General features: G+C 47.4%; 2 protein-coding genes across 3 annotated transcripts in view; both read right to left on the bottom strand.

Annotated features, from left to right (window-relative positions):
• Window positions 1-1470: 1470 nt before the first annotated feature.
• On the bottom strand, window positions 1471-12143 carry AP5Z1 (adaptor related protein complex 5 subunit zeta 1). 2 transcript variants are annotated; one of them, XM_030459506.1, is made up of 17 exons: window positions 12024-12143; window positions 11601-11738; window positions 11022-11208; window positions 7969-8110; window positions 7556-7668; window positions 6935-7103; window positions 6406-6546; window positions 6005-6042; window positions 5763-5925; window positions 5308-5486; window positions 4669-4811; window positions 4079-4228; window positions 3766-3877; window positions 3293-3390; window positions 2925-3057; window positions 2551-2765; window positions 1471-2240 (listed from the first exon to the last, which is right to left on the bottom strand). In XM_030459506.1, exons 1-17 carry the CDS (start codon window positions 12062-12064, stop codon window positions 1970-1972), a joined length of 2433 nt encoding a protein of 810 aa, XP_030315366.1. In that variant the 5' UTR covers window positions 12065-12143; the 3' UTR covers window positions 1471-1969. The 2 variants fall into 2 exon arrangements, with proteins under 2 accessions (XP_030315366.1, XP_030315367.1); XM_030459507.1 differs by lacking the exons at window positions 6935-7103; window positions 7556-7668 and having other exon boundaries at window positions 1474-2240; window positions 12024-12140.
• Window positions 12144-14957: 2814 nt separating this feature from the next.
• The window catches only part of FOXK1 (forkhead box K1), a 55531-nt gene continuing 46718 nt past the window's right edge, over window positions 14958-23770 (bottom strand). The window contains 1 exon segment of the mRNA XM_030459508.1: window positions 14958-23769. Coding sequence (XP_030315368.1) covers window positions 23631-23769 — 139 coding nt within the window. The 3' untranslated portion in view covers window positions 14958-23630.

Below are 23770 nucleotides of genomic sequence, written 5' to 3' on the forward strand. Positions count from 1 at the left end.
TGCCACCCAGGACCTCAGCAAGCCACAGGATGAGGTGCCAGACCAGAGGTGTGGCTGGCACTATCCACAATGGACATCTTGGCACCCTGTCCTGCTCCTCTCCCTCCAGCTTTGCCAGGATGTTTTAAGAAGCCACCTCCTTTCCTGCTCGGCTCAGAGCACCCCGGGAGTGCGTGCTGCTGCCAGGCCGATGGGTGCTGGTGGGCAGCAGAGGGTCCCTTTACAAGGTCAGGTTTGAATGTCCCAAAACTGCCCTGCCAGCTGCTGCCAGCAGCACCGGGGGCAGCAGGGCTGAGCTGGCAGCTCCACCGTGCGGTTGGTTATCCCCTGCACAGCCGTCCTCCTGCCTGCCAGCTCCTCCCGCTGCTTTTAGCAACATTAACGGGATAAACCCGACCTGATTTCCACATTTAGACAGGTACCGAGACCTAGTTTAGCCAAACCCTATTAAACCAGCCTGCTACAAAGCCCCACATCACACCCTGCACTTAAACCAGCACGGTCTGGGCTCTGGCACCAAATCAGATCTTCATATGGCATCTCAACAACGACAGTGCTCTGAGGATTGTGATGCTAAAAAAAGGATGCTTAGCAGGGTTGGCCTTACACCTCGGATACTTCACTGCTGCAGTTGGAGTTTCTCTGCTCAGTCTTGCACTTTGCAGAAGGAGGGTCAATGACCCAGGTGGGGAATAACACCCTGCTCCTGATTTCAACGCTGCCTGGCCTGATTTTCCAGGGCAAAATGGACAAAGCACCTTCACCAAGACCCTAGTGCCTTGCTTCTCTGCTAGGCCACACTCATGCCAAGTGGCCTGGGGTGCTGGCTGACCAGGAACTGGGAACAAAGCATCATCCCGCCAGCCACTGACTCAGCTGCACCAGGCAGGCGAGCAAAGGCTCGGGGCCCCACTGGGCTCCTGGTGATTCACTCCACTTGGAATCAAGCAGGTTTGTTGGCCTGGCATCCTCCAGAGAGCTCAGCAGGTTTTTAGGGTGGGAAATGAGCTCTCTAGAGCCCCTGGACAAACTGCATGGACTCCTTACTCCTCTCTGCCTGGGAGCCAGGGCTTACGGGAGGTTTGGTTTGCACTAGACAGGATCAGTGGTGCTGATGCAATCCTCTGCTCCTCACTGAGCATGATCCCTGGAGGTGGGGAACAGCCCCAGAGCTGTGTGTTGCTCATAGTGCAGTCAGGTACTGAGACAGACTGTAAATAAACCCAGCTATTTACAAGTGTGCATGAGGGCTTGCTTCTCCCTGGAGGAGCAATGGGATGTATTTACTTCCTTCATTTGTTAATACTGTACAGCTCAATGTGTATAAACTCCTCCTGCAGCCACAGAACACTGCATGGCGCCTGGTTGACACGGGGCTGATGTATGTTAAGAAATGCTCTCAGTGTCAACAATAAACTGGATCAATAAATCTCTCTAAGCTCCTGTCTGGTAGCTGTCTCTTGGATCTCAATACCTTGACTCTGATGGTAAGACAGAAAAGCAGTGAGGCTTGCAGCAGAATGAACAGAGTCACTGCTGCTGTCTCCACCTTGTTTGGCTGTTTCTGCTGCCAGCAGGCAAGAGAAAAAGTGTGTGCATGGCTGAGGGCAAACAGGAGGGAGAAAGAAGCCAGAGGAGGGGAGGGAAGGAGAAGTACTTCCCCAAAAGGGCACTCCATGCTGGCAGGGTATAAATTCATGCACTCCCACTCCTGCCACATTCACACACATCCACCAGGATTTTCAAGCCATACTGGCCAGGGAGAGGTAAGATAAGCTTAGGTGGTAGAAAAGCAACAGGCACTAGGAGACAGCAACACAAACGACCTCAGACCAGAAGAGCAGCCTCAGCTCTACTTATTCCTGTTTTCTGTTTCATTCACTATCATTTGTTCCTCATTTCCAGATCAGAGCAGGGCCTCAGCCCCGAGCTTCAGCAGCAGGCTGAAGCCTCTCAGAAACCCCTGCCCTCAGCCTGGCACGAAGCCAGGAGCAGGCTGGAGGAGCCGGGTGACTATCCCCAGGGCAGAAGGGAGGGTATCAGTCACCTCCCTCTGAAACCCTGTGCTGGCCACGCCTACAGGCGGTGTGAACACAAAGTGAGCCAAGCTCGGCATTTTCAGTAGGTTCATGAGCTCAGTTGCCCGTGTCAGGATCTCCTCGAGGTCCTCCTTGCAATAAACAGAGGTGACAGCAGGGTTCTGCACAAACGTCTTCATCTTGGACAGGAATATGGACACTCTGTAGGAAAGAACATGGAAGGACCTTTGCACCCAGTAAAGTCACTGCTTAAGCTTGTGCCCTCCAAAAGACCCCACTGCAGATGAACACCCACCCCCTCCTCCTGCTACACAGAGCACTGGTCAGCAGATGAATCCCACTTCCCCAAACGGTGCTCCCCCCTCTCCCAGCTTGCTTCCTCTGTCCTGTTTCAGTTTCAGGTTTGCCAAACTCGATGATTTAACAGTAGCCAACATCTGTGTTTGGACCCATCAGATCTGCCTGGCTCAGCCCTTTGCTCTTCCCTGCCATCTGTCCTCCTCCTCCTCACCTGGGGATCAAATCCTGGCTCCGAGCTGCCAGCTTGGCCAAGGTGACCATCAGGGCAGTGATGGCACAGGGGGGATAGTGAGGGGTGCTGGCCACAGGTCGGAGCTGGGTGATCTCAAATAACACAACCTCTAGGGTCTCAAAGAACCTGGTGATCTGCTCCCCAGTGCAGCGCTTGTCACAGGACACAGACAAGAACTCTCCAATAGCCCAGACCTGAAATGAAGGCAGACATGCTCAGGACAAGCAGAAGGGAATCAAATCATCCTTAGGAAATGGCAAATAGATCAGCTCATGCTAGGACAAGAGGGAAGGTGACCAAAGAGTGCATTGAGTTGGAGTAACCCATAGGAGAAGCAGGCAGGACTTGCTTACTAGGTGGATGAAGATGGCTTCCTTGTCCTGGATGTTGCTGACTGTTCCTGAGAACTCCAGAATCTCTGAGGACAGTTCCACGATGAGGGCAGGGTGCAGCTTGCAGAGCACCACCAGCTGTGAGCTTAGCACCCTGGAGGAGAGAGATGAGTAAAGCTCAGACCATGGGCAAGATGGTCATGACCAGAGGAGGTGCTGAGAGCACCCAGGATACTTCCAGCAAGGTTAAAGGTGCAGTTCCCATTTTGCAGCTTCCAGAGATGTGTCACAGCAGGGACCAGGACACAACTTAAAAGGTTCTTGGGCTGTCCCAGGCTGCAGCCAGCAGAAGGGCAGGGAAACTGGCTGGGCCTCCTGCCCCAACTCACCTGTACACATCATCTTTAAATGCTGGGATCTCATAGAGCTGGTCACTCCTCTGCAGCAGCAGCACCACCAGCTGGTTTATCAGCCCTTTGTCTGCAAACTGTGAAACAGCCCTTGCTTCAGCAACACCAGAGACTGCCAGGAGCCAAAACCCAAACCAACCAGCCAGATGAGAGGGCTGGCACAGCCTGATCTAGGAGGGGAGGAGCAGTGCACAAAGCAGGTATCAGGAACTCATTCTGCCTTCACCCACCTTCTCTACAGCATGATGTCTGACACTGCACCCTGGAGCTTTGTTTCTCCAGATGAAACAGCCAGCTCAGGGCTGGTTCATGCCAGTATTACACCATCCCACCCCTCATGTACCCCTCTGTTGAAGCTGCAGTGTCTTAACACTTCTTCTGTGACTGCTCTTCACATAACAAGAGATCCCCACAGCATGACTGGGAGCCAAGCTCCCCCAACGAGGTCTTACCTCCACCACCACCCTGAAAAAAAGCTCCAGTAAAACAGGGACAGTCTCAGCACACTGCACCACCCTTGGGCTGCTGGCCAGGGATCCCAGCAGCTGCCGAAGTGGAATCAGCCTGGGGGCAAGAGGAAAGTTACTGGTGAAGGCTTCTTCCCTGCTGCTCCCCTGCTGCCCTTCCCTGTCCCCCTCCAAGGGCTTTGAGTGCTCAGCAAAGCCAACGCAGGGGAGATCAAACCCACCTCACCCCATCCCAGCAATCCCAGTGCTGCCTCCCAGAGCTGGAGGGATGAACCAAACCCTTCTGGCAGTCTCCTACCTCTCTGGGGCATCTTCAGGAGCAGACTTGGTGCGGAGAAGATACTCAAAGGGGTTCTTGTAGAGGGGATGGTGAAAGGCTTCCAGGCAGGTGGCTGGCTTCATGGCTGGGTTGCAGGAAGACTTCTCAGAGGTAGGAAGAGCAGATGACCTAGCAGGAGGCACACACAGGACATGCTGTGTTATGAGAATGGGCCACTACATAGGTGGAATCCCAAAGTCCTTTTCCAGTGAAACAGGGAAAGCAAGTTGGTTGACAGGATGACAGGAATTATAAATGCTCAGACCCTCCTGGGCTCAGGCAGTAGTTCTAGAATTGTTTCTACATCAGTCCTAGGAAAGGGGAAAATGGTGCTCTGTATCCCTCAGCCATGGAAGCCCACCAACATCTTGCTTCTAGGATGACTCCCTTTTCTGAGCACATTACTCAGACAAGAGGTCTGACATCTGTGCAGCTTTGTGTTAACCTGACTGTTGCAGATGCCTCTCACTCTGTGACAGCAGCAGCCAGAGGGCAGCTGAGGCTCAGAGGGGCTGTGGCCATTGTCAGAAGCCTGATTAGGAAGCAGGAGGAAGGGAAGGTGGCATTACCTCAGCTGGATGTCCAGAGCTGCAGTTAAACAGGGGAGGTCGAGCAGCAAATGGAAGATCTCAACAGCTGTGCCTGCATCCAGCAGAAAGGGGAGAAGGTCCACAAACTCAGAGATAAGGGGTGGGCTGTTCCATGCCAGGAACTGCAAGGAATAAGCACAAACTGTTGTGCTATCCCTGCTACTCCACCACACACCCAGATGATTCTCACACCGTGACCAAAAGGGAAAGGGAAGGGAAAAGCAAAACCAGAAAAGTCTGAGGGTTTGGTGAAAACCTGGGAGGCTGCTGGAAGCTCAACACAGTCATCTGGCAGCTGTTTCAGTGGCTGGCAGGCTTCAATTTATTCAGGTTTTCCAGAAGCAAAATGCTGTGTCCTAAGTGTGCTCAGTGCTTCCCAAGCCACTGGCAATAATACCAATGCTGATTCTCCTCTCCTGGCACTGCCAACCCCACCCAGAACCCTCTTTCCTCTCCAAAAAACACTTGCTTTGGTAACAGCCCTTCTTGCCCATCCTCTCCCTAGCATGGAGGGCATGGAATGCTGCCATGAGGTGCTCTGGGGAGCACTGAAAGGCAAACAGAAGGTTCTGGGGCACAGGAAGGAACACACAGCAGGCTCTCTCCTGCAAACAGTACCTTGAAGAGATTTGGGAAGCTCTGCCTGAATATGCTGGAGGCCTCAGTGAAGAGCTGGCTGTTGTCTTTACAGAACTGGAGAAATTCAAAGGCCAGTGATGGGTTGTGGAAGAGCTGGGCCGGGATATCAGAGAATAAGTGTTTGTAGATCCCACTGCAGTCCACAGCTGCCATTTTGCCTGGGAGGACACAGCAGGCAGCTGAGCACAGCCCACCCAGCAGCCCTGCTGAGAAGGGTTCCAGGGGATAACCTAAATTTATTTTATTTAACTTAAATTTCCTAAAGAGGATGGGCTAGCCCAGCTGCTGGGTCTCCTGCAGTGGGATCACCCATCCCAGAGTAAAGCCAAAGCTGAATTACCAACTCTGGCAGCCAGCAAACTGCCAGGAAAAAGGCTGTGCTGAGAGAATGTTAAACCAGATTGTGGAGGAGGGAGTGAGAGCTGATGACTTACTGTGGTTCAGAAAGAATTGGGCAATGGGCAGCAGCACCCTGGCATAAGTGGCATCCCCACAGATTCTGCCATGCAGGATTTTGAGGAAGGAAACTGCACGGGACACATAGGAGGAGTTCTGTTTGCAGATGATGTCCATGATTTTCACTGCCTCAATGAGGCACTGCAAGAGAAGAGAGAGTCAGATCAGAGTGAGGGAAGCCACAAGTCCCAGAGCTCCATCCTCACCTCTGGGTACTTACAGCTTTCTGCAAGTCCCCATCATCTTTCTTCAGGGGTCCTGCCAGAGAAAGGAATCCAAGTTAAACTTTGAGTCCAAACAGGAACATGAGGCTGTGACTTTGAGCACCAGCCCAGATTTCAGGACAGCTGGGAATACAGACTGATCCCAGTTCCAGGCTAATGACAACCAAATTCAACACCCCCCCCTGCAAATCAAGGGGAGGAGGCAGAACATGGCCATTGTCTTCAAATCCCTCCCAACCTCCCAGCTCACGACTGGTCAATGGCTTGCACCAGTAGCAGTGACCAGTCCCATGCCTCTGACTGTGGACTCCAGGAAGGGAGATCCCAAAGAAACACCAGAAACATTCCCAGGAACACTACCAAGAGGGCTCCAAGGAGGGTTCATGGCAAGACTCACGCCGACTGCTCTGCTCAATCAACCTCTGGCAGTACTCAAAGGCTTTCTCCTGCAGATGCTCCTTTGGGGGAAGCAGGTGGCCAGATGGGGCTGCAGTTGAGACCATGGCCATACCAGGCTTCTCCAGTCCTGATCTGTCACCTACACAATAAAGGTTACAGGTAGCAGCTCATGTGTGACACAGTGTAACACACAGGGCTGCCCAGTGACAGCAAGGGAGCTATCTGAACCCAAGTGCACTCTGAAGAAAAGGAGGCTGAGGAGGAAGGGAGTGTTTTAAGCACACTCAGATGCTGTTTCCCACAACCCAGGCCTTTTTTTCTCAGGTGCCCACAGTGTTTTATCAGAAACCAGGGGACCCACTAAATAAATTCCTCATGGAAGGCTCAATATGGATCAAACAGAAGGTTTTGTGACATCCCCTCCCAAAGTTTCCCTGCTCCTAGCTCAAGAGCTCTGAACTCTTGCCCATATTCCTACAACTTGCTGGGTTTGATCACCTCAGAGCAGACACCCCTTCAGTTTGTACCTGAATTAGGAAGTTTTGTCCCCTTGCCCCCATAGCACAGCAGCCAATTTCTCAGCATGGAGAAGGCTTGGACGTTGAGCCACTGGTCCTGTGTGTAGTGCTGACCCACTGAGAGCACTGTGAAGAAGTCTGTGGCAATGGCACCATCCACCTCTGTGACAGGGCTAGGCTGTGAGAAGAGATGGCAGCAGGTCAGATCTCCAGAGAGAGGCTGAGCTGGCAAGGAGGAAACCACTGAGCCCAGGGAGCCCATGGATATCTGCCCTATGCAGTTACCCAGAGAGAGAAAAGCCAGATGTGTTGGATCCTTTTTCCCAGCTCAACCAACCCAGAATTTGCCCCTCTCTCTGACATAGCCCTCTTTTACAATCAGCTTGTACTCTAAGGTACCTGGTCACCAAAAGATTCTCCCTTCAAAAACTACTTCAAGGATCAAAGCTCTTGCTCTACAGCAGAACTCCAGTGTCTTGGAGCTAGAAATCCTCCTACTTTGTTTTCCTAGGTGACTTGACCACTTACCCCAGGTTATTTTCCCCAAAAAGCTGCTGCTGGGAAGCTGAAACAGCAGGTACTTGACTAACAAATACCCCTTTGAGATGACCACAACAACTCAGCTCTCACCTGTCTGCTCCTGGACTTGGAGAAGAAGCCTCCAGAGGTCTGGCCAACTCCTTGCTGAATGCTGGCATACCTCAGCCACTCAGCAAGCTTTTTATTGATTGCATCAGTCTGCTCTGTACAAGGAAAGTCAGAGGGTCATTGCTAGAGCAAGCAGAGAAGCAACCTCTGCAGCACAGCTCTGCTACCCCTCAGCTGATGTGCTTCTCCCCCAGCCTCAGTCCCTGTCTCTGACCCACCAAGGCCCACTCCCATTTTGGACTGGTGAAACACATCTTGCCCAGTAAGTTTACTTTCCCTGGGGCAAAGATGTCAGTTTTATCAGAAGTTTTCAGGTTCTGCTCCCAGCCAGAGCATTCTTATCATTACACAGATCACAGCCAGGTGGCAATCTCATGCCTTCCTCTGTATCTTACCTTCAGTGAAAGATTCTGGTAAAACACTGATGACATTTGACAGGACAGGGAGAAGGGATCGAGCATTCTGACCTTCAGGCAGTTTTCTTTCAAGGACTCTCACAACATGCTGCCCCACAGCAGACACATCAGCCTTATTTCCCTACAAAATAAAGCAAAAGTAAAGGTAGGAAGATAATCTCTTAGCTCTAGAGACCCAGCCCATACAAATTTGTCCATCAGACATCAGTGTCACTGTGAAACACAGAAAGAACACAGTTCCTTCACAGAGGGCTCTGTAGAGGGACCTGGACAGACTGGAGAGTTGGGATGATCCCAACGGGATGAGGTTCAACATTCCAAGTGCCGGGTCCTGCACTTTGGCCACAACAACCCCATGAGGAGCTCCAGGCTGGGCACAGAGTGGCAGAAAGGGAACTGGGAGTCTGGATTGCCAGGAAGCTGAACAGGAGCCAGTAGTGTGCCCAGGTGGCCAAGAAGGCCAATGGCATCCTGGCCTGGATCAGGAACAGCGTGGCCAGCAGGTCCAGGGAAGGGATTCTGCCCCTGTACTCAGCCCTGGTGAGGCCACAGCTTGAGTCTTGTGTCCAGTTCTGGGCCCCTCAGCTCAGGAAGGAGATTGAGGTGCTGGAGCAGGTCCAGAGAAGAGCAAGGAGGCCGTGAAGGGACTGGAGCACAGATCCTGTGAGGAAGGGCTGAGGGAGCTGGGGGTGTTGAGGCTGGAGAAGAGGAGGCTCAGGGGAGACCTCATCACTCTCTACAACTCCCTGAAAGGAGGTTGGAGCCAGGGGGGGGTTGGGCTCTTTTCCCAGGCAACTCTCAGCAAGATAAGAGGGCAGGGTCTCAAGTTGTGCCAGGGGAGGTTTAGGTTGGAGATTAGAATTTCTTTACAGAGATGTTGATCAGCCATTGGAATGGGCTGCCCAGGGAAGTAGTGGATTCTCCGTGTCTGGAGATATTTCAAAAGAGCCTGGATGTGGCACTCAGTGCCATGGGCTGGGAACTGCAGTGGGAGTGGATCAAGGGTTGGACTTGATGATCTCTGAGGTCCCTCCCAACCCAGCCAATTCTGTGATTCTATGATTCTTTTACAGAGCTCATTTGCAATGGCATCTCACACATCCCAGGATTTGGATGGAGCAACAGGTTTGTGTAGGATAAGCATCACCTAAAGTGGAAAAACTGCAATGGGGATCTTCAAATTAAACACTAAGATCCTTCAGTTCCAGAGCAGAGACCTAGCACTAACTACTCCCCATGTGCTCAGTTTGGTAGCTCAGATGTGAAATTAGAAATTTACAACCAGGAAATGGAATTATTGTAACACATTGTAGGGCTCACTGGGTCCTCACAATGTGGAAGATAAAGCAGCCTCCTTTTTTTGGAGGCTGTTCTGGTTGCAGATCTGAGATGCTGCCAAATTCTTTCATCCAAGATGACTCTGTTCAAGATGATGGGTGGGCCCAGACTACTGACAGGTTTTCTTTCTCTAAGAATTCCATCAAAAAATAAACCTCCTCTGCCCCTCAGGGTCTTGTACAGCTGGGGGCTGAATAAACACTGACCTCTGGCAGTAAGATTTATACCAGATCACCATAAGGAATTAGGGAATGACAGGTGAGCTCACCATGGGAACCTCCCCCATGACTCGAGCTACTTCCTGTGCTTCTCTTGTGAGCAGACGTGGACAGATCAACCAAAGCAACAGCCAGAAGAGGAAGTTTAAAGTTCAGATCTGTGCTGTGAGGGCAAATGAAACAGTTGCTGCAGCCCACTGCAAATGATGGGGCTGCTTCTGTGTGTTGCTGAAACATTTGGTGTTGCTCAGAGGAAAACCTGACAGGACTCAGCTCAATAGCAGCTTCTGAGCTCCTAATGCAGCCCCAGAGTTTTCTGGGAAATCAAAAGCTTTACAAAAGGAACATCAGCTTTGCAAAGCCAAGGGTGCAGAGGGACAAAGAGGAGGAGGAGGATTTCCACCCAAAGCAGAGACAAATGAAAATATTTATAAGATGTTCTTAAAGGCTCTGCTGGAATGTGGCTGCCTTCCTGTGTGAGGCTGCTACTCATTGCCTCCCATGGCTGAGAAGTGGCACTGAAATGACTAAAATAGAACAAGTTTTAGTAACACCAAGAATGGATGAAAATATCTTCAAAGTTTTAGTTGTAAACTAACAAAAATTAAGAGGCAGGGTATGGTTTTTACACTGAATTGCAGGACAGGCTCAAGGCTGGGGAGGGGAGAGAGGCTCTTTGTAAAGCAGCCTATAGATAACAGGTCACTCTTTTCCATTTCTCTGGTTTTATTTCCCCCAGCTAAGCAAGACTCAGAGGAATAATCAGAAATGCTGGAGGCATTTCTAAGCACACAGTGAAACTCAGAGTGAGAAGCTGCAGAAGGGTTCAGAAAAACATTTTCTCTTTAATAGGTGCAATAACAGTAAAAGAAGTAGAAGTGGGGAAAAAAGAGAAAAAAAAAAAAAAGGTTTCCATCTTATTCCCCTGAGGGCAGTCAGAGCAGGCAGCACTCAAAACAGAAAAGGTTCCTCGTGTTTTCTTCTCCATGTAGAATCTAGATTTTGGAAGCACTATCTACATTTATGGCCCCACATGTTTTATGGGCTCTCTGGATATTTTTTTATATTTGAACATGAAAGGCAGTGCCATAAAACCAAAAAGTAATTGTAATAAATTCAGCCTCAAATCTTTTTTATCAGGTTCAAGCAGCCACAACCTGAAGCCTCTGACAGCAGCTGGCACTAAAATGTTCTTTTCTGCACCCAGTTAGTTACAAGCCTACTCGAGGCCCTCAGGATGATTTTAAGCATTCTTTGTTAACAAAAATAAACACAAAAAAGTTCAAACTTTTTCCTACACAAAGCAGAATAATTTAGCTCCATAAACAAACACAGAACTGCTTCTGGTTTTTGTTTTTTTCTCCCCTAGTTTAATTCCAATTGATTTTCACTCTCCTTGAGCTCAGCAAACAGGGAATGATCAGAAAGCAAATCCATATTGACAGGGGAGGATTTCAGACTTGACAGGTCATTTACCTGAGCCAAAAGGATGGAGGATACCAGGCTCAAGAGCTTTGTATCTTGAATCTCATCACAGGAGAGGGTCAGATCATTGCAAGGTGACATCTCTCTCAGAATGGCAGCACATAACACCTGAATCTGCTCAGGGCTCTTGGATGAACACAGCATTGTCTTCAGCAGTTCCACAAACTTGCCATCCAGCCTGCAAGAACCAGAGCAAAGCATCACTGCAAGGCAAGAAAAGGTTCAGGGCTTTGTTTCCTGCGTGTTCTTGAGATGCTCACCCTTGACACTAACCCTGCCTAATGCCACCTTCTCCTCTCTGCTCCCCAGTTTTGTTCCTTTGGGCAGCAGTGGGAGTGCTCAGTGACACAAACACTTGGTCCTCCCACTGCCCAAGGAGTGGGGTCCCTTTTAGCAGCGGTGGTGGGAAAGCAAAGAAGAGCTTTGCATCTCTGTTGACCTCAGCAGTTTTTTGACCTGAGAATGTGTTTAAACCACGAAGCCCCCTCCGACATCCCTCTCCCTCCCTGCTTTGATTCTTTTCCCAAAGAAAGCCCCACTCTGCTGCTTGGCAACACCAGGGCAACTCACTTGCGGGGGTATTTGGTGGCGGCGATGGTGAGGTGCAGCCTCTGGAGGCAATCCACAGCCTCGGGGCCCGGATTCGGAGCCTGCAGGAGGGCGGCGACGCGGGAGGCGAATCTCCTCAGCTCCTCCTCCTGGATCTCCCTGGAACGGGGGGGGAGAGAAGGAGCGTCCAGATCCCGGTCAGCTCCACACCGCTCCCGTCCAACTCCTGACCCTCCTCGGAAGCCCAGGGCTGGGGATGCACCCCCAGCCCCCTTTCCCCCCCCCGCTCCCGGGTCAGGCAGCGCCAGACCCCGGCTCCCCCCTCAGCCACAGCTCCCGCCGGGCCCGGTGCCTCCGAGAGGACCCCGGCCCGCCCCGCAGGAGCTCTGCTGCCTTCCCCCGGTACCTCGGCCCTCTTCCCGCTCCCCAGCCCCCCCTCGGCACCTCGCCTGCCTGAGGAAGCTCTCGGCCGCCGCCGTGAACATCGCGGAGGCTCCGCCGCTGCCCCCCGCCCCGGTACGCTGTTAAAGTGGTCCCCCAGAGGAGAGCGGTCCGTGCGGCACCGCTCCGGGGGGACGCGGCTACTGCTGAACGAAGGTTCCGGGTGAAGGTTCCGGTTGGGCTGGTCCCGGTCCTGCGGAAACTGGACCGAACCTTGCCCTGTGTGAAGAGGGGAGAAGGGGTAAGGGCAATGTCCTCTGGAGTGGTTGTGCACTGAGAGGGTAACGCTGTTGTTCTCCACCTCTGGACCGTGCTCTGGGGTGAGGATGGCACCAAGGGCAGCGCAGAGGGTATGGGGAAGGGGTCGGGACTTGGACCTGAGAGAAAAGATCCCTGGAGGGCAGCGAGGGGCAAAGTTCGGTTTTGGTTTAAAGGAAAAAGGAGAAAGAAAGGAGAGAAAAAGAAAAAAGAGAAAAGAAAAAGGGAAGAGAAAAAGATAAAAAGAAAAAAGAAAAAAAGAAAAAGAGGAAAAAAGAAAAAAAAGAAAAAAGAAAAAAAAGAAAAGAGAAAAAAAGAAAAAAGAAAAAAAGAAAAAAGAAAAAAGAAAAAGAAAAAAAAGAAAAAGAAAAAAAAAGGAAAAAGGAAAAGGAAAAAGGAAAGAGAAAAAGGAAGAAAAAAAAGGAAGAAGAAAAAGAAAAAGGAAAAAGAAAAAGCAAAAAGGAAAAGATAAGGAAAAGGAAACGATAAAAAGCAAAAAGGAAAAAGAAGGAAAAAGGAAGAAGGAGAAAGGAAAAAAGAAAAAGGAAAAGATAAAAAGGAAAAGGAAATGATCAATAGCAAAAAAGAAAAAGGAAAATTAAAAAGAAGGAAAGGGAAAAAGGAAAAAGAGGGAAAAGGAAATAGGAAAAAAGGAAAAAAAGGAAAAAAGGAAAAAAGGAAAAAGACAGATGCCATCAGCCTTTCCTGTGACCCACTCAAACCCCGCAGGTCCCGCAAGGGGCAGGAGATGTGACAAAAAAGCTGCTCTGTGGGTGACCTCAGAGGTTCCAAAAGCATCCCCAACATTTCCCCACGAGCAACATCTCCTCCTGACTCCTGACACCACCGTGCTGAGCATCACCCTGCGGGGAGATGTCCCCAACCCTTGGGCAACCTCCTGGCCCTGGTACTAAAGTTCATTAACAGGGCAATTAATTAACCTCAGCTCCCTTTTGTCCTCTGAAGAGGCAGTGGCAGCCTCAGCCCAGGCAAAGACACAATTTCAAGCTTAAGAAAGAAAGAAAAGGCTCTGGCTGAACAGCTTTGCTACACTGTTTAAAAAAATAAATTAAACAGTCAAATGTGGTATCAAGTAGGGTCTTAAAAGATACTTAATTAAGTTCCTTATCTTAAAAGATACTAATAATTAAACTTTTGGAAGTCAGAATGACTTCTAGTCAAAATAAATGCAGAAAAATTTAAAATTACACCTCCATCAGGAGGACAAAGAAGGATAAACCTATGAGGTAGGTGAATAAGTCTCTGTCCTCCTGTGATTAAGGGAAACAAAAATCATCAGCCACAGGGAAATCCACTGAAATAGAGAATAGAGGCTGAAATACACAGGGAAATTCACTGAAATGGAGAATATCTTTCAAAATAACCATGGTTAACTTCATGCCAGAATGAAAGAGCTGGAGAAAGAGTTCATAATCCCCAGGGGAAGCTTTGCCAACCCCAGCCACACACAGGTTCCCATCCTCCCTCTGCTGGGAGGTAACAGCTTCCCAAATTACTGACAAGGGATCAAAAGTAGGCTGGGAACTCTTTAGAAACACTGCAAGGTCTTCATAGAATCATAGAATTGGCTGGGTTGGAAGGGTCCAACCCTTGATCCACTCCTGCTGCAGTTCCCAGCCCATGGCACTGAGTGCCACATCCAGTCTCTTTTGAAATATCTCCAGACACGGAGAATCCACTACTACATTCCAGTGTCTGATCACCCTCTCCAGAAAGAAATTCTTTCTAATCTCCAACCTAAACCTCCCCTGGCACAACTTGAGACCATGGCCTCTTGTCTTGTTGAGAGTTGCCTGGGAAAAGAGCCCAACCCCCCCCTGGCTCCAACCTCCTTTCAGGGAGTTGTAGAGAGTGATGAGGTCTCCCCTGAGCCTCCTCTTCTCCAGCCTCAACACCCCCAGCTCCCTCAGCCCTTCCTCACAGGACTTGTGCTGGATCCCTTCACAGCCTCCTTGCTCTTCTCTGGACCTGCTCCAGCACCTCAATCTCCTTCCTGAGGGGCTGAGGGGCCCAGAACTGGACACAAGACTCAAGCTGTGGCCTCACCAGGGCTGAGCACAGGGGCAGAATCCCTTCCCTGGACCTGCTGGCCACGCTGTTCCTGATCCAGGCCAGGATGCCATTGGCCTTCTTGGCCACCTGGGCACACTGCTGGCTCCTGTTCAGCTTCCTGGCAATCCAGACTCCCAGGTCCCTTTCTGCCACTCTGTGCCAGCCTGGAGCTCCCCATGGGGTTGTTGTGGCCAAAGTGCAGGACCCAGCACTTGGAATGTTGAACCTCATCCCGTTGGGATCATCCCAACTCTCCAGTCTGTCCAGGTCCCTCTGCAGAGCCCTCCTGCCTTCCAGCTGATCCACTCTCCCCCCCCAGCTTAGTGTCTGCGACATAGTATGTGCATCAGCCACATAATTCCTTCCTAAAGCTCTTAATGAAAATAATAAAAGGAAAAAAACCAAACCAACTCACTCACCAACTCTGTCCCCTCACTCTATTAGAAGGGGCACAAACTGCTGCAGGAATTTCAGCCCAAGTGTGATCCTACCCTGGAAGGATGGAATTTTGGCAGTCAAAAGCAACAAGCAATTTCAGGGCATTTTCTCTTTCATATATAATTTTATTTCTGGTTATAGAAACAAATACTAAGAGGAGAAGCAACATTCCCCAACCACATAACATCAAATTAAGGTAACAGAACAGTTAAATGAAAAAAAAAACCAACAACAAAAAAAAAGTAGAAATTTAAAACTTTGTTATAGCTTTAAAATATTAATATTCTTGATACATTAGAAATCACATTCAGATCTCAAATTACTTTAAAAAAAATGTATGGCTCCATATGAAAGAAAAAAAAAAAACAAACCCCACTGTATCCCATTGGATGTGGAAATGCAGGTCCTGCTCCTGGGATGCTCCTGGTTGGATCTGGTGAGCAGCAGCAGGCTCAGCATCCCCAGGGTCTGGCTGTGCAGTTCAGCATCTCAGAGGAGCAGAGCTGCATCAGGGCCAAAAAAAGCTGCTGATCAACTCCACATCCAACCCCTCCCACCCCCAGATGGAGCTTCTGCCCTTGGGATACACAACTGCTTTTTAAAAAGCACTGATGGTGAAAAACAAGTCACAAAGCCCACTTTTGATATCAACTGTAAAAAAATAAAAAATAATTAAAATAAATCCACAAAAAACATCTGGCTGAAGGTGGCTTGTTCAGGCAGCCCCAGGAACTGAAATGCACTCATGGCTTTGGTTCCCCCACCTGTCCCCATCTTTAAATTAAGTGCCAAATCTAGAAGAAAGTGGTGAGGCTCCCCCAGATCTTTCTAGCAAAACACTCGTGTCAAGCCCCTGGAGTATCTCAGGTCCTCATTCCACACTGGAGCCTTCCCTGAGTGGGAATGAAGCTCTGCAGAACAGGGGGAGAGCCCAATTATGCTGGATTAAAGCAAACATTTAGAGTTGGATTGAAATTTCCAGCCTTACCCCCCCCGTTGCTCACATCCATCTTTTGTTTTAGCAGTTTTTAACAGTCCTTGGAGTCACACACAGCCCTCTGGATGGATACAGGAGCCCTAAATGCATTTTTTTGGCTATGCAGAGGTTGCCTGGCAAGGAGAGTCACAACACAGGACAAATGGCATGTCCAGAACCCAAGGCAATAATATGGTCTCGTGAGATTTTTTGTGTTTTAAAGCCATTCTGGTTTCAGTGTACTTGAGTAAAGAGTTTTTACATTCTCTATTTTTCTTTTTTTTTTTTTTTTTTTCCTAATTGAAAAAAAACCTTACAACAATACTCTGACTCCCTCCCTCTACTTCAAGCCCATTTGAGGGAGGAAAAAAAAAAACCCAAACAAGGTGAAGCAAGTGTAGGTTTACAGCAATGCATTTGCTCAAGAGCCACCTTGCCTGCTCAGCAGCCTGTCCACCCCAAAAGAGCAGCACATAAATCAGCAGAACATTTGGATGTCCTGCACCAGACTTTTAGCAGCAAGGCAGTGAAACAGAAGGAAATCTCCCTTTTTCTGCTCCATTTAAATCTCCTTTTCCTTTAGTGAGCAGACATTTCTCCCCAATGTTGCCCTTAGCTTTAAGGAAGGCTCTGTTTCAGACTGCTTTAAGTGAAACTGAGGTGGGGCAGAAGCAGGACTGAAAGGTCCAGATCACAGGAAAAGTGCCAGGATTTGGGATACCAGCAGCAGACACAAAGCAGTAACCAAATACTAGGGGAAGTCTGGTTTTCTCCAGGGTTATTTTCTGCTAAGGAAGAAAGCTCTTTCCTGCTCCTACCCTGGGCACTGCTGTTGCCACCCATCCCATCCCTCCCCTAAGTACCAAAGTCTGACCCCAAGCAGAGACCCTGCTGAAACATTCACCCAGGTCCTTACAGGAAAAGGAGCTTCCACTTCTGGAAGAGCAATTAGGAAGCCAAGTATCTTGTAAGATTAATTCTCAAAACCCACACACTTCTGGGAATTTAGTGATCCTTGTGGAACTAAACAGGGACTGAAATTTGGCCAGTTTGGTAAAGTTTACACCCTGTGAATGGGAACGTTAGAAAAACACTTAGGGGGTTGTTTAAAAGGGGATTTACACACCCTATGAAGATACAGAAGCACCATAAAAGGAGAATAAGCTCACCACAGATGAAAAGAAACTATTTTATAGTGCTCTGGTGCTGGCTAAGCCACCTGAGAGACAGACAGACAGGAATTCCTCAACCCTACAGCATCCTCATGCCATCCATTGCCTCTGTTAAAAATGACATCCCATTACTTATAGAACAGATCCCTGATACAGCATCTAGAGATCATTTGAGGTGAGAAAGGATTCCAGCTTTCATTAGTGCCACTTGAGGGATTTTCTTGCCAGAAAAGCAGCTCAGCCTGGGGCTGCTGAAAGGGTGACAAAGTCACAAGAAGGGCTCCTACCCCAGGAAGATGCAAGTACCAAGTTGCTGCTTCTGCTCTGTGGGAGGAATGAAAGCAATTGCTGAAGTAAAGCTGCTTCTACTGGCTGCCCAAATTGATTATTAGAACAGGTTCATCATTCAGAATTAGTGCCTGGTGTGGGAATTTACCAACATACTGTATCTAAGTCTTGTAAAGTACCATTTAACAGAAAGAAAGAAATAATCGTGGACCATTTATATATCTATATTTACACACACACTCACACACATGTTAATAAATAGAAACTCTTATGTTTACACAGTTCTAATTTAATATTCTCTGAAAAAAAAATATTTAAAAGGTTTCTTCCTTAGCTGCCACCCATGTACTGTCATTGGTTTCTTCTGCCTTGAGCACAACTACAATCGAGCTCTGAAACTTCCAAGTGACACATAAGGAGAGGACCAGCCACGTATCCTGAAGGGTTTTAATTAATTGTTGTCTAATTGAAAAGGTATCAAAAGAATTTTCTGAACATATAAATACAAAGAAGTCAATTAGAAAACTGGAATTGAAATACAGTGCTCCAAGAAAACCAAAGTATGTGTCTTGCTCAGTCCAATGCTCATTGTTGTGAAAGAGACCCTAGCACAGAAATCCCACCACCACACCACAGCCAGGTTATTGCCTGTGTGTCTCTTCACCCCCATGTTCACAAAACACTTGTGCTGCCCTCCTAAAAGCCACCTGGCAGACAGAGAGGGGGCTGAGCTACCTAATGGCAGCCAAATAACAGCTGAGCAGCTGCAAAAAGAGAGGAGCTGCAGCCCCAAGTCACTGCTGTGGTTTGATCAGGTCCAGATCAACAGAAAGCAAGGAAGCATCACTCCCATCATCCAGATGACCTTGTAGTGCAACTGTTTTCTGCAGCACAGCTGGCTCCATTGTAAGCTACACTTCTGTGACAGTAGTGGATGCTCTGGTAGCAGCAGCTCTGGCATAATTTTTCATCCAGAAGGAAACAAAAAGTTACATGACTGAACCATCTGTTGTGTAAATGCACCCCAACGGGCAGATTCCCACCAGATGAAGCCCTTCAAGCAATGGCATTAAATTAGGAGCTGTATTAAAAGACTCTGGAGTTGACAGAAGCAGCTACAAACAGGAGAAAAATTGTGATGGGAAGGAGAAATGGAGGCTGCCTGAGAGACTGGCTGGCAAAGGAAGACAGATAATTTTTGCTGCAGGATGGCACTGCAGCAAGGGCAAAATTACCAAGCTAGTTCTGTTGCTTTAGAAGCTCATTCTTAATGCCCTAATCCAACGTATTAGCAGCAGGACATAAAAACCTGACAGATTTTTCATTAGGGAAGAAACACCAGGCAAGTTCCCCATCAGGACTGAACCTGTCATTTGAGAAGGTAAAGAACAGATATTTCTAAATGTAACCAGGAGTCATCAGCACTGCCTCCTGTCCTAAAAGCTCCAAGAGCCAGGCTGGCACTTTTCCTTGGAAGAGAAGGACAAGATGGTTGCATACAAATCCAAAGTAGTTCCAGTTCACTTTGGGACTCATTTCTTACCTATGTCTTGCAGCAAGAGAGAGAGTTGCTGGGCTGCACTTGTAGAGGTGTAGCTACCAGGCCAAGGAAAGTGATTTTTTTTCCACTCCATCCAGCAGTTATCAAATCATTCCAGCAGTTCTGTGCCCAGGCTCAGATCTCATCTCTGCCCAGATACAGAGAGGGCAGAGCTGGGTTGTTCTCAGAGGTGATGTGACAGGAGAAGAGGCAACAAGAGAAAAATGGGAAAATCCTTCTGGGAAAGAAGAGATGGGAAATTCTTGGATAGCTGAGAAAGGTTTTGCCTCAGGGTGAAAGGTTTTGCCTCAGGGTGAAAGGTTTTCACCTCAGGGTCAGAGTGGAATATGGACCAAAGTGATGGAGCTATCTCTGCAGATATTAAAAGCTCAGCTGGACAAAGTCACAGCAATGTGGTTTAGTTGGACCTGCTCTCAGTAGGAGGTTACAGCAGAGAAAGGTTCATTCTACCCCAAGTTATTCAATATTTCTACAACGGGTCAGTGGCAGAGACAACAGAGGGTTGATTTTCCCTAATATTGACATTTTATGTGATCTATGTTTATCACAGTGATAAACCTTAATTTATAAGTTATGGTTTAAACCTCAGAAAGATGAAACAACCAATCAGTTGGAAATGAATTCTTTGACACAATAAGCTTGAAGAAATGGCTCTTGATCCTCTATGGAAAGGTAGAGAATTATTATTAGATAAAATCCTTGCCATCCATGATCCCCAGACCTAGGTTCCTCCTTTCACCCTCCACTTTGACATTAGTTTCCATGCTACACATGACATCAGTGATACCAAATATCTCACTGGGAAACCCTCTTGCTAACAGATGAAAAGCTCTAACATCAATTTAATATCCCCAGTGGTCACTGAAAATTCTTCCCCACCACACTGTATGAAAGCTCAGGTCAGACACTCTCACTTGCTCACAAACAGGTCACCAGCCCTCTCTCCTTCAGCTTTTATTTCAGTGCTGGTATTTCCCTACTGAACAAAGGGAAAAAATGTGGAAATTAACTCTGACTGACAGCTCCAAGTCAGTAGATCAGACAGATGTCTGTCTCAAGAATGCAAGACCAAGTTTAGGCCCCCAAAAACCTGAAGCCAGACCACAACATTCACTTCAGAAGCACAGCAAAGGCTTCAGCTGTTATTCAACCATTTCCCTCTTAGAAAGCTTTAACAAGTCTCTGTAAACACCCTCCTGGACAGGCTATGCTCAACAGTAATAAGTTTAAAACAGAGCATGAAAATTAAGTAACAGGTGACCAAATTGACCTTTCTCAACCTGTTAAGGAGCTCTATACCACAGGTATTTTTACTGTTTTTACCCTTGAGTCCTTGGGCAGAACTTATTGCATGGTGCTGCTCCCCTGGGTGGATAAAAATGGGTGGGGGTGTTAGAGGGGACAGCAGCAGTGCTATGGGGGAGGGAGGAATAGGGGAAGAAAAAGGAGTTGAAAAGAATATATGAGTTATTTCAGTTCTCTGCTCAGCACTGTGTAATCTTATCACTAAATCACATTAAGTTGATCTCACTGGAAAAAGTTTCCTGGAGCAGAAGAGCCAAGGTCAAGAGAAAACAATAACTAAGGAATTTGAGTGGAATAATCCAAGAACAACTGCATTCAGCTTTTGCAAGCTGAGACAACAGAAGTTGCTATAAATTGATTGCAATCAAAGCAATATTAGTCTTTGTCATTGCCTAAGATGGAAAAAAACCCCAAACCAATAGGGAATGGTGAAAAGTGAATTAGAACTGAGTTCTTAAAGTGTGAAAGTTTTTCCAAGTCTAAATTAGCACAGGTTAAATATTCAATAAGCCTTCAGCTTTCTTATGCAGACAAAATATACAGTGAAGCTCCTACTTCTTCCCCCCCCCCAGGTGATACAATTAATTGAAGCTATGAGATGCAACTTTTCAGACAATAAAAACAAGGCAGACAATCCCTGTAAAATAATCTGAGTACTGCCATTAAGGTAACCATTAAGGTAACATTTTCTTTCTAGCTGAAGGCTTCATTCCACATAATTTTTACATTTTCTGCAGGGCTGGGAACTGATGTGTCAGGAGAATGGTGCTGTCTTCCAGACTGAGCAGAGTGTTTGAAGAATTCATCTGGAGGCCAGGAATGAGACATCCCCAATCTCAGGTGTTCCAGATGAGCACTGCATTTTTCCACAGCTCTCAACAGGATTTAGTAGGATTGTTATTTTTACCAGGTATCAGGCAGTGATACAGGCAAACCTACCAAAAAAGAAATCTGCAAGTGGCAGAGCTGCTTCCTACAGTAGCAGGGGGATGCAGCAGACTGATAAATAAAAATCCTCTGATAGGATGAGCTGACAAGTTCCAGAGACCTCAAGCAGATCAAAGATATTTGTTTATCCTCAACTTGCATTTTAACCAGCAGGTATTGGGAGCCATACAAGGAAGAGTGAAAAAGTGTTTTTCTGCTCTAAATACTGAGGAGGCAGAGCTGTACATGCACCCTGAGGATGGACTTTCAAGAGGTATTATAAAGCAGCAGCTGATCTAGGAAAACACTGTTATTTAGCTGATGTATTTCCATGGTACTGGACCAGTTTACTGAAGTTTAGGGCTTGATTATTTAGACTTTCCAAGAGAAAAGCAGCAGTAGAGAAAAACCCCACAAAACTTTCCAACAAAACAACCCTCCTTCACAAAATCATTTCAAAGTACTAAAATCCAAGCTAATAACTTGTCACTAAAAGCACCCCCCTACATTATGAAAGCCAAGCTGTAGGTAAATGAAGTGTCCTTAAGACTTTGTATACCTCTAACAGCAGAACATAACCACAAATCACAAGACCAAGGAATTCTTTCCTCCTTTCAGAAATACTTCCTGCCAAACAATTGACTTGAGAATAAAACATGGCTGGGTTTATTCAAGTTGTGGGACTTGATTATTGAATAGGATTTGGCAAAGAGAAGGGAAACCTAGAAGGGAACAAGTGCTACCAGCTGTTACTTTGTGGATTTTTCTCCCCCTCCCCAAGACGGTGAATGGTTGGGCCTTATTCCCTAATCCCTAAAATACAGGGACAGTATCATTTACACTGGGGAAATGATTTTATAACATGTTTAAGCAGTGGGTTTACCTCTCTGCTTTGAGATCTCACTGTAAAGCTGTGTAGGACAGCAACCTGACAACAAATCAGTGCAGAGAGGGAGATAACCTACCAAAGGCACAGCCCAGCCTCTGAAGTCCCTCTTGCCATTACCAAAGCCATAACAGTTTTTAAATTAAAAGATCTCTGTGCCATGTTAGCCAAGGGGACTGCAAATGGCCATAAAACCAAAAGGGTTAGGCTAGAGGCTACCAGAGGCTACACACTGGTTTCTTTGCCAGTCCCAAGGTAGAACACACTCCCACTGCTCTACATGGCTGAAGTGATTCCAATCTGCTTTGCTCCCAAGATGTACTTGTAGCACACAGAGCCTGGAACACAGTTTGAATAAAAGCCTTTTCCTACTGGCCAACCCAAATGGTCCTCTAGGGAGAAGTGGGAGAGGCAGTCAGGACATGCAAGGAAACCTTCAAATTCCTTTTGGAAAACCTGCTTAAGACCTCCAGTGACTTCTGCCACATGGAAAATTAAAGGCCTCTTTTGCCTTGTCCTTTACACACTTCCAGAATTTGTATTAAACACAAATGTATGAACTCTGCTGCCTCTCACTCCAGCTCTCAGAAGACTGACGCAGGAGCTTTGCCATGGCTGAAGGTCACTGACAGATCTCTACCTAACCCTGGCCTCCCACTCACCATCCATCTAAGTTGAGAACTACACTAGCAACAGGTGAAGGCAGATTGCTTTAGTGCAGAAGACCAATCAATATTTTTTCAGGTTCACAGAGACCATGGCAATGCCTTCACCTCCAGTGCTGTTTTGAACAACACCTGGTGCTCCAGCACAGGATGGGATCAATCAAATGCACCCAGAACCTTCTTGAGACACCTTTCCCCAGGGGATCCTCAGTCATCAAGATGCTTCAGCTGTTGTCCAGAGCAAGTGATGAATAATTGTATGAGATCATTGAACGTAGAAAACCCTTTGCTTTTAATATCTTTACAGGGTCTAAATTAATACAGTTTCTCTGTCATCTTTTTTGCCCTCAGAGGGAATGGAGAGAAATTGCATCTGGAATTCAGGTGTTTGAGCCCTGCAACTCTTCCTCCTGAATTCCCACATAAATAAACATTAGTTCATATTCAGATTTTTTTCTGTTTTAAACAAAATCATTTGCCTTTTTCTTTAAGCTTGGTACCATGTTTCTTTAATGCTGTTGTTGTGAGATACTGCACCCATCTTTCAGCATCTGATTGCCTTAGGTGGTCTTTTTAAAATGGTCCTATGGTTCAAAGCTCTGAGAAGCACAGTATTAAGGCATGAAAGTGAGGAGTTTTCTTTCCAGGGAGCAGACTGTAATTGTGTTACATTCCTTTAGATGCTGAACTGCAAATCCCATCCCCTTGGAGCCAAAAGGAGAAAAGACAGTTAAAAATATCCCAGCAGTCATACAATCAGTTGTCTATTTTTTTTTTTTTAGATATTTTTTTTTTAAAAAAGAAGAAGGAAAATATATCCCATAGGTAAAGACAGAACAGTTCCAGATATGGGTTCTTGGGAGGGGTTTTCCATTCTTTTTGGCACCTTGTGATTTTAAACAGCTGTTGACCTCCCGTTTAAAAATCTGACTTTAAAAAGAGCTCTTTATCCTCTATGTTTTGAGCTGTGACAGTTGTGGTTTCTTTTCTTTGAAAGCTGCTTTAGGGCTCCTGCCATCCCATGCCCACTCTGCTTCACTCCAGCTCCTCTCATTGCTTCTTCATTCACTGGTTGCCTGTCCTTGTGGTGCTGTAGAGGTGATGACTCCAGTTTGGGCTGAGACTGCTCCACTGGGCTCTTCTGTCCTGGGTCTTTTGACTTCAGGTTCAGTGGAGGAAGCTGCTGCTGTCTCTTCAGTCC

This window comes from Calypte anna, chromosome 14 (genome assembly GCF_003957555.1).
Source record: "Calypte anna isolate BGI_N300 chromosome 14, bCalAnn1_v1.p, whole genome shotgun sequence".
Classification (NCBI taxonomy): Eukaryota; Metazoa; Chordata; class Aves; order Apodiformes; family Trochilidae; genus Calypte; species Calypte anna.